The 10,519-nt window shown below is 45.8% G+C and overlaps 1 protein-coding gene across 1 annotated transcript; it reads left to right on the forward strand.

Annotated features, from left to right (window-relative positions):
* Positions 1 to 4,733: 4,733 nt before the first annotated feature.
* Positions 4,734 to 7,172, forward strand: LOC119323315. The gene is made up of 3 exons (XM_037596933.1): positions 4,734 to 4,912; positions 6,291 to 6,409; positions 6,557 to 7,172. Exons 1-3 carry the CDS (start codon positions 4,769 to 4,771, stop codon positions 6,726 to 6,728), a joined length of 435 nt encoding a protein of 144 aa, XP_037452830.1. The 5' UTR covers positions 4,734 to 4,768; the 3' UTR covers positions 6,729 to 7,172.
* The last annotated feature ends 3,347 nt before the right edge of the window (positions 7,173 to 10,519 follow it).

Genomic DNA, 10,519 nt, shown 5'->3' on the forward strand with positions numbered 1-10,519 from the left:
CGCATGTCGGTCCTTCTATCCCACCATTGCATGAGGGAATCCTTAAGGTGCCAATTGGAGGTGTCCATGTGCGCAAGACCAAACTTGTCGATGACCAATCGCCAGAGCCTAATGGAGAAGCGGCACTTGACGAAGAGGTGGATGCCCGATTCTTGCTCACGTTTGCAAAGCGGGCAAAGCCCACAATTATCCCAACCACGCCGCTCCAACCGGTCGGCGGTCCAGTTCCGGTCTTGCAAGGTCAACCAGGCGAAGAATTTAACCTTAGGGGGGGCCCAAGCTCTCCAGACCATGTGGTGAATGGGCGAGTGCGTCAGGCCAAGGAATTGCGCCTTATATGCTGTGGCCGCCGAGTACTGCCCATCATCAGCATGTTTTTGATTTTCATTTTCATACAAAGACATGCAATATCCATGATCTAAGTAGGAGCTAACAAACTACCATTTACACTACTCGTCTTGCGATATGTCTAAGGACATTCGTGCCAGAGCCGCCGGCCTCGTGGTCATTGGCTGCAGGCGAAATGGCGGCGCCTCCTTGTCGTCCTCCTCAGTCGTCAAGGCCTCGTCAAGCTCCATGTTCGCCTCGCGGAGGAAACAGCGGTTGGCCTCCACCTCCGCCTCGGAGTGGATGGAGTCGAGGATGGCTTGCTGCTTCGCCGCCTCCTCCTCTTGGGCGAGTTCGAACTCCATGAGCACGGCCTGCATGCCGAACCCAGCCTACTTCGGTGTTGGTGCCTACTTCTCCACCGCCTCCTCCGCTTGGGCGAGTTTGAACTCTGTGAGGGTGTCCTCCATTATGAACCTGGCCTACTTCGGCGCCGGTTCCTGCTCCTCCTCATCAGACGGTTCATCTTCGCCTCATCCAATAATTAAGAAAGAAGAGAGTTACCTGATTAAATTACCAAAAAGCGCTACCAACTTGCTCAAGCCAGGTGAACATGCATGGCCCTACCAACATGCGAACTACTCCCAACCATGTATACACACTACTACTGCAACCCTTAACACATGGGTCTTAACATTGCAAAGGAAAACAATCAAACACATCGACTCGCTGCAACTTGACAAAAGCACGTCGATAGAAACAACAGACATGCTCTATCCCACATTTTGCAGCCTAGAAGCTGAGAACCATCCATCATGGAACCACATATGGTAGTAGGCCAAGGTTTGTGATGTATTAACGTTGCATATTAGCCTACACATTCCTTCATAAAGTCGTGATATTCAATAAATCACTATATGTCACATAACAATGATTCGGACAAGACAACACCCTCGCATGTTGCCATGTCCAAAAAATCCATGTATATAGTGCATATACGTATATTCCTCGAATTGGTGCATCGAACATGTTTTTTTTTAAACGGAGACGAAAACCATTACAAACTTGCTCAAGCCAGGTGAACAAGCATGCCCCTACCAACATGCGAAAGACCACCAACGATGTATCCACATGAGCACAGAAGCACCAAACATGCTACTATTGCTACCCTCAACACATGGGTCTCAACATTGCAAAAGAAAGCACATCAAATCACTGCAACTTGAGAAAAACACTTTGAAAAAAACTACAAACATGCTTGATCCCATGTTTGTAGCCCAGAAAGCTGAGAACCATCCATCATGAAACCACCCGCACATGCCCTCTAGTTCTAATCTTCTTTCTTTTGCTCCTTTAAGATTCTCTTCGAGGATGTCGGGTCTACAGTTAGAGCCACCCTTCTAGCGTTTGTCCCTCAAAGCATTTTTTTCAAGAGGCACCCAATTGTCTTCCCAGAAATTTCAGGATGCAAGTTGGTGAGGCAATCACAAATCTTGGTGGCTAAGAGGACCACGATCGAGATTTGTCACCATTGCGCTCGTCAACCATAGGAACCACTCGACTCGAAGGATTTAGACGAGTGTGTTCCAGTTGTATCTAGACCACCACTCTTCACCTGTACAGACCCCTAGATAGGCTCGTCGGACGATGACGTGGGTGCCAATGTCAAAGCCGAGGGAGGTGAAATAGCTCCTCACATAGACATATATATGCTTCGCCAAGAAAAGCACCTCGCTTAGAGGGTAAGTCAGGTAGCGACGGTGAACTAGCCTTAGTCCAAGGGGAGAAGCGGTCCTAGAGCTCTGAAACCATTTCGTCCATGAAGTCACCATCGGACTCAGTTCCAGGAGGCGACATAGGACGGGTGTGTGGCGGCTAGAACAGTGTGTGTGTGTGTGTGTGTGTGTGTGTGTGTGTGTGTGTGTGTGTGTGTGTGTGTATGTGTGTGTGTGTGTGAGAGAGAGAGTGAGAGAGAGAGAGATAGAGATGACGTGTTGGTTACATGTAGAGTGGTCTTTGGAGTTTTTAAGGCCTTTATCGATGGTTTTTTCTCCAAGGCGGTGATTTGCTTCGCAGATTGTTGTCCTCGTCTGTATCCATGCTTTTCGGCCATTGCTTTTACAAGCTCATGGGTTTTAAAAAGTTTGCTATACCGATGCAAAGGCGCAAAGGGTGTGTCGAGTTATGCTTAGGACATGTCGTCGATGGATGGACGAGGAAGAAGACTTTGCCACCCCACTTCTTTGATTATAATATTTTTTCTGTAAGGGTGTGTCTTCAAAGACATGTGAATCTTAATATATGGCCTTTGGCTTTTATGCAAAAGATGTAGATTTTCCTTGTATTAACACGTGCTAATTAGTCCCTCCATTCACAAATATAAGATGTTCTATTTTTTTATAAATATAGACACATTTTAGTGTGTTTGTTCACTCATTTTAATTCATATGTACTTTATATTGGAATACCCAAAAGATCTTATATTAGTGAATGGAGAAGTAAGTTCTAACCTTTTTTTAGAAGAAAGTAAGTGTTTTTAGTCTAACGATCATATACAAGGTTCATAGGGATAGAATTTATGTCTGGAGTATTAAGGAGCCACATATGGCATCAGACCGAAAGTCCTAGAGCGTGCTTAGAGAGACTATGTGCCTCAATATCGGTGACACGTCCTTCGAAGATGAAGGAGCATCTTTCAAATTGCCTTGATGTTAATATAATCTTCATGATAATGCTTGCATATTTGCCTCTCGTGCCTTCCTTCAAGTCATCCACCACACCCTTGCAATCCGAGGCTATGAGCACATGCGAGAGGGAGAGATCCAAGGCAAGATATAGGGCTTCACGACAAGCCAAAGCTTCAAGAATTGTCGGGTCTGAGATCCCCGAACATTTGAAATTCGAGGCTCCTAAGTATGTACCCGAATCATCCATGCAAACTGTGCCAAAAGATCCTTCATTATTGTTTCATGCCACAACCCCATCAACCTTGATCTTGGCAAAACCTTGCTTAGAGGGGACCCATCGACGCCTATCAACTACAGTAGGTATGGTGGGCATAGCAATACCCTTTTTCCGGTCTACATGCTTGTAGTTCTTTGATGTAGCTATGCACAAAATGATGGTTTGTGTGAGGCGTCTGAAATTGTTGTTCATGCAAAGCTTTCCTCCAAGCGCGCTAAATTGCCCAAAGGAGAAGATAAATCAGTGCAAAAACCCATCTCTTCACATCAGGTTCGTGGTTGTCAAACACAACGTTCACCAGGTCCTAGTCCTCGAGGGCCCAAACACACCTCGCCATGTTGCACTCAAGCAACAATGGTGCCATGAGTCGACGGATCCGCAAAGACCACAACAGTCCCCGGTGGCCATTTTTCGACGATGCAACACGTCTCTGGTAGGTAGCAAGTGTTGCACAAATCTCCGTAGGAATATTTTGATTTTTGCTAGCATGTCAGTATTCCTCTTATGGATCCAAGAGCAGAAGTCATCTATCTTTCTCGTGCACAATGGTATGGCGCATATGGTCTCGGCATCAGTTGGCAAGAATACCTGAGCTATCCGATCTATGTCCCACTCCGCATTGACAGTAATTAACTCACTAACCATTTGTGGTGGATTTTCATGTAAGCTCATAGTAGGCCGATGTTGAAGTCTCGAGATAGCCAATTATGATTCCAAATATGCGTGGTTTGCCCATCTCCAATCCGCCTAACATGTCCCTAAGTCAATGTATCTCTACCATCCAGGATAGATCTCCAGATTTACGACGGGGAACTTCCTAGTTTTAGCCTGCAAGAAATCACACAAGGGGAAATATTTTGCCTTTAACATACATGCACTGAGAGACATCAACACCCTCCAAGGCTGACGTGGCAGAAGAGCCAAGTTAAAAAGTAAAATATTAAGAAGGTAAGTTTTTTTAGCCTGCAAGAAAAAGGTAAGTTCTAACTATACTTGGCCATATGTCGGGCCAGGCCGGGCCTAACAAAGCCCGCTACAAAAAAATCTAGTCCTAGGCCTGGCCCGCTTGGCCATCGGGCCTAGATATCAGGCCCAGGCCTAGCCCATCTATGGAAAAGCTTGCCATGCTTCGGGCCGTCGGGCCGGCCCTTCCCTAAATCGCAAATATGCTAGCCCGAAGCCCGGCCCTGCCGTCAAGCCTGGATCTCAAGCCTAGGCCCGGCCCATGGGCAAGATCAGGCCGGGTCAGGTTGGGCTTTTTTGGTGGGGCCGGGTATCCCATGGTCAGCTATCTAACCAAGAAAGAGATACCGGGAATACCCAGACTGACAAGGGGACAGCCCGGCCCACCAGGCACGCGTTCTATATTCCATTGGAGGCGAGACGTAAGGGGAAGAGGAATCCAATCCCAATCCCAATCCCAATCCCGAACCCTAGCCGCATCGCATTCCAGGTCGATCTCGCGTCGGTGCGGACTATGGCGGCGGCGGCGGCGGCGGCGGCGGCGGCGGCGCTACGCAAAATTGCCCCCAAGTTCCGGATCCCCGGGGCTGCCGCTCTCCGGGCTCGGGCTTCGCAGGCGTCGGCCCCTTCGGCCATGTCTCCCACCCCACTTCCAAAGGTCCGTTTCCCACACCGCGCTCAAGTGAACCACTAGTACTTCATCGGTCTACGCAGCGCTAGCCCGGACACCATCTGCGTGTTTTGAGATCATGTGTGCGTGCGCACCGTCGGCTAATCGACCAGTCGTTAGCCTCCTCGATTTCCCAATGTTCGAATCTAGATCATTCGCCGACAGTGACCACAAGTTTCGCCCTTGGTAAATTCAGGCCCTGCTGCTGGATCATGTCGCTGCTGCCTTGGTTAGGCAGCAATTTAGAAACTCTCTAGTCTATGTTATAGGCACGCGCTTGCTCTGTCTGTCGTACTTGCATGGTTCACTAATCAAGTACATTAATTTAGAATTTGGAGAAAAAAAAGTAGAAACTTCATACTTTAGTACAAAGGTTGAGACACTTATTTTGGGACGGAGGGAGTACTTGCTTGGCTCGCTAAGCATTGAGTTAATCGACCACATATGAGTAGCCCATTTCATGATTTCTAATACTTTGTGGGAGACTGTTCTAGGGCTTGGCCCTCCTAGCTAGCTTGCCTAGTTAGGGCCCGTATGTTATGTATTACTAGTGCTTTTACTACTCTTCCGATGTATATCTCCCATTGTGGTCTTTCCTTATTTGCATAATTGCGCTGTTTTGTCTGTATTACTCCCTCCGCCCCATAATATAAGAGTGTTTTCAACACTAGAGGGAGTAGTTACCTGCCTTTGCAAACTCGTGGTTTTCATGTGCCAATGGCTGTTACAGGTTGCACTTTGATACCATATGCGAGTTGTTTATTTACTTTACCAAGTGATATTCTTTTCTGAGCTGTGGCTATATATGAAATGTCGTTTTAACTTGAAGGTCATTGTATTGTCATGAAAATGTTTCTCCTTCTGCCTTTACATGAGGTTGGTTGCTACTCCCTCCGTTCGGAATTACTTGTCGCAGAAATGGATGTATCTAGACGTATCTAGACGTATTTTACTTGTTTCAACGAGTTAGGTTCAGTTGTACTTCTTCTTGGATCAGAAGACTGTAGATATGACACGATGAACTAGCTAGTTCAGTGTACTGGTCAACTGGGTATCTGAACTCAATCGGCGTCAGGATTCAGTGCAATCCTGGTTAGCTACTGCAAGTTGTTAGATATAATACATTAAGGACCAATGAGAGTGTCAAGTTCTGGTGGCCAAAATCCCCGCCCCCAGTTACCTTATCTTTCGGAATGGATTTGTTTGACATGTTTAGGTGATGTATGCTCAGTGTGGTGCTCTACCCAGAGTTGGAAGATTAGTGTGCTGGAAATTTATACAAACTAATCCTTCTAAGATTTAGATGTATCTTGTTCAGTATATATTTTTGTCTCAGCCTTATTTTATTCCGCTATTTAATTTGCAGGGTGAGCTTGAAAAAGCTCTTCTTTTAAAAAACAACATTGAAACTGCTAAAGACGTGGATCTTTCCTCCAGTGCAGACTTGTTAGCTAAACATATTCAGCAAGCTGAAGAAAGCATCAGGTACATAAGGGTTTACAGATTATTTAGTTTGATTCAGCTTGCGTGCATGATGTTCAATTAAGTAGCATGTGATTGAATTTTCATTGCTTGAATCTGGGAAGTTAAATGTAAAATGGTCTCATGTTTTTTCTTTATTCATTTTTGAAGCCACTTCTCCGAAAGGCATGGGCAAGTTGCGCAAAGGATATATAAAAATTCACTGAAGTTTTTCTGCACTGCTGTCGTGTTTGGTAGCGTTGATCATTTGATATCAGAGTACTGGTTTGATGGATATGATGCTGAGCTTCTGGGGGGTCAAGTTGAAGTTGCAGATGAATGACCGCAGTCGGCTTATCTCATGATAAAATATGGGCTTGTCAGCTCTGTGCTAAGTTACCCTCTATGATGTGTGTGTTATATGTATTATGTGCTCCAGTCTTGTCAGCTCTTTGCTAAGTTACCTTCTATTATACTCCCTCCGTTCGGAATTACTTGTCTCGGAAATGGATGTATCTAGAACCAAAACACGTCTAGATACATCCATTTCTACGACAAATAATTCCGAACGGTGGGAGTATGTGTTATATATGTATTACGTGATCCAGTCTGTCAAAGTCTGTCAAAGCAGTATCTCTATGATATGTATTGTGTTGTCCAACCGTGTCTATGATATGACATTTGCATGCACTTCTTCAGTTGTAATTTGTAAGTTTACTCATGATCTAAGAACATATGGACTGAACTGTGCCTATGATATGATCATAAAGGGAAAATCTTGGATGCATATGGGCTTTTTGTAGAGTTTTACTCCTGCAGCATTTCATGGGTGCTATATGCGATTCAGGTGTTGAGAACATGAAGATGCAGGCATTTTTTAAAACTAAGATACTGGCATTATTTGGTCCTGAGACGATTTATTATAGCTTATGTGACAGAAGACAAGCTCGTTGTAGAGGTTGATCCCTGTGACAGTAATTGTCATCATGCCTCCAGCAGTCCAGCTCTTGCACGAACAGCCCAAGCACAATTTTTTTTTCCAGCATGGAGTGCAATAGTGGAATGCTTCAAAATCCATCAAACTTGTTGAGGAGATGTAATCCAGGCTTCAAAACTCGAAACCTTCCTTGTTTATGCATGACGGCTGCAAGGGCAAGTGACCATCCAGGAGGTGGCTAGCGATACTGTGGCGCTTCATTCTCTACTTCACCGTGGTGGCTAGCGATACTGTGGTGCTTCATTCTCTACTTCACCGTGAAGGGCGATGGTCGGTTTGTGCTGAAGGCGCTACCATGACACTTCAAGTTGATGACGGTGGATATGGGCTGGACCCTTGGCGAGTGGTGGCGGTCCACCATCGCAACAACATCTTGGTCGACAAATATTTGCATGTTTGAGTAGAGCATTTGTTGCATGGACCTCTTATAAATAGTGTGGCTTTCACTCCTTTGGGCGGTTCAAAAAGCTAGAATTTCCTGTTAGGTATGAGAAACTGCCACAAATTTGTGTATGTTGTGGCTTAGTAGGTCACACTTCTGAACGCTTCTGTGGCATTTTTACAGATAAGCGGAAGGCAAACTTCTGCAACAATCTTCGAGTAGATGCTTATTGGAAGGAGAAGGGTTCGGCTCAGCGAACACTCCATTTTGGAGGCCTCTCCCAAAGCGAAGATCTCCATCTCATCAGCACTGGCAAGACAGGTCCCCGCAAGGCCGTCGAGGTGCGTTGCTGTCGGTGCCCTGGTGGTGTCCGGGTCTGCCGGGGGCGTCACCGGGGCAGCACGCTGGAGAGCGCGGGGTGGAGGACCCTGGTGCTATTGGCGCTGTTGGCCTTGTGAATCAGCTGAGCGCTCCTGGTAAGGATCAGGAGCCCCGGCTGGCACCGTACGTCCGCTCATGTGGGAGCTCTTCTGCACGCTCCTGAAGAAGGTAAGCCTGGACAGTGATGATTTTTTGCTGTATGGTGATGCAAACATTTCTTGTAAGAGGGACTGTAGAGGATTAGATGGTGTGATCAATCATGTCACCGAGGAGGTAGAGGAAAGAGCGGAGGGCTATGTTGAACAAAGAAGGAAATCAGTGGGAGAGGAAAAGGGAGTCAAGAATGTATCAGCTCGGAGGACCGCCAGGCAAAATGAAAACAATAAGCCCAAAATAAAATAAAAAGTTGGTGAGCTCTTGGAGATCCAAGGGCAGGTTTGAGCGGAGCTAGTTTTTCTTTCTGAGTCCCATTTAAATAAAATAAAAGTTGACGAGCTACGTTGTAAGCTAGGTTTTAATCCATGCTTTTAGTAGAAAGTGATGGAAAGGCGGGTCGCCTTGTTTTGTTTTTCCAAGAAGAGAGTTGAGTTATTTGTCCTCTCACTTTATTGACATTTTGGTCATGAACGATGATAATGTGAGTTGGCGCTTTACGGGTTTATGTTATGTGGCTATCCTGCTTGGAAAGAGAGACACCTATTTTGGGCTGAGCTTCGAACGTTGCATAGTCATGCTTCTTATCCGTAGGTTGTTATTGGAGATTTCAGTGAAATTTTATACTCAAACGAGAAGGAGGGTGGTAATGCAAGATTGGATGATACATTAGTCTGACGGCAAGGTTTAGAATTGAAAGATTGAACTAAAGGGTATTTTTCAAACCTTTTCACCTCAAAAGTTATTCCGCCTGATCAAGGTGTTTTATCGTTGGTTTAGAGGAGGGTTTAAACTGATATAAATAATGCGCTCCTTGCTCCTTACCCCGTGCAGGAAGTTCGGAAGGCTTTTTTTGATATTGGTGATTTAAAAGCCCCAGGACCAAACAAACTGCATGCTATCTTTTATAAAAGATTTTGGTCTATGTTAGGAGAATAGACTTTCGACACGCGGGTGTCTAGGCACCCGGTTATCACCCGCGTTCGTCCATAAAACAGCTGCTCGAGATCTGGACCAAGGCTCTGTACAAAGTTGTATTAGCAGGTCTAGTATGCGGGAGACAAAGAAAACTAAGCCTAGCTGCTCGCATTGTTCATTGTAGGGCAGAATCCACTGCGCCTTTCTACATCCGGATTGACATGTCAACCTGACATCAGAAACCTGCTCGGTGATAAATCTAGAGCGCCACTGAGGCTTTCAGCGTGTCACATGCATCGATGTGACTACACATCTTTTGCTCATTGGGACCGTAATTTTTGACAGCGCGTGGCGTGTGGCCGTTTTAACAACAGGTGAGCAAGAATCTTTCAGCTGCAGGCCGAGCAGGCTTGTGCCTTGCAACCGTGTGCATGCAAGGGTTCATGCATGTGTCCAATACATACAGTATGGGCATTAATAGGCGCCGGCGCACCGGCTCAAATTTGGGCAGGTAGCACCGTAACCCCACGATATATCTATGGGCAGCCGTCAGATCTGCCACCTGTGTCGTCTTGCTCCATTCCCTCGATTCTTCCTTTCTCTAGGCTCCAGAGCCAAACCAAACAGCGCGCACGAGAGAATCCCCTCCCCCTCCCCGACGACCCCCAGCAGGTAGTGGCGTGCAGTGTGCTTTGCACGCCACGAACGTTTTGACCAGCCCAAAAATAATAGTTTTCCACCACCATATATAGCATTTAGCATTTTACATTAGAACTAAGCACATATATAACAGCACACAACAGAATAATATCAGCTAATAGACCATTAATTAGCAGTTAGTAATAGCGACAATCAATCACATACACATATATGTAGCGGTACGGTAATAAATGACACGAGTACTCACAAACACAAGCTAACATAGTTAACAAGCAGTTCATTTCACACAACGGCCCAGCCACTTCTAAATGAGGTTGATGATGATATCATTCTCAAGTCATGGCGCATGGTGTTTGTAATAGTAAGTAGGATGGCCTATCCAACTCAAAGATTCTTGCCACGAAGGAACTTTTTCCACCCTGCCCGGTTGAAGACAGCGCGATCGTCCGTGTCCACTGCGTAGGCACAGCTTGTGACAGAGCCCCTTCTAGTAAGGCATAGTCCAACTATGCCTTCTTCATCTGGCTCGATGCCACAACTCACATATAGCTTCTTAGGTAATTTCTGAAAATCATTAGATATGATAAATGAGCATGTCATCACAGATAGCTTCTTAGGTAACTTCAATCCACATGTATCGTCA

The sequence above is a fragment of the Triticum dicoccoides genome, chromosome 6B, assembly GCF_002162155.2.
Source record: "Triticum dicoccoides isolate Atlit2015 ecotype Zavitan chromosome 6B, WEW_v2.0, whole genome shotgun sequence".
In the NCBI taxonomy this organism is placed as follows: Eukaryota; Viridiplantae; Streptophyta; class Magnoliopsida; order Poales; family Poaceae; genus Triticum; species Triticum dicoccoides.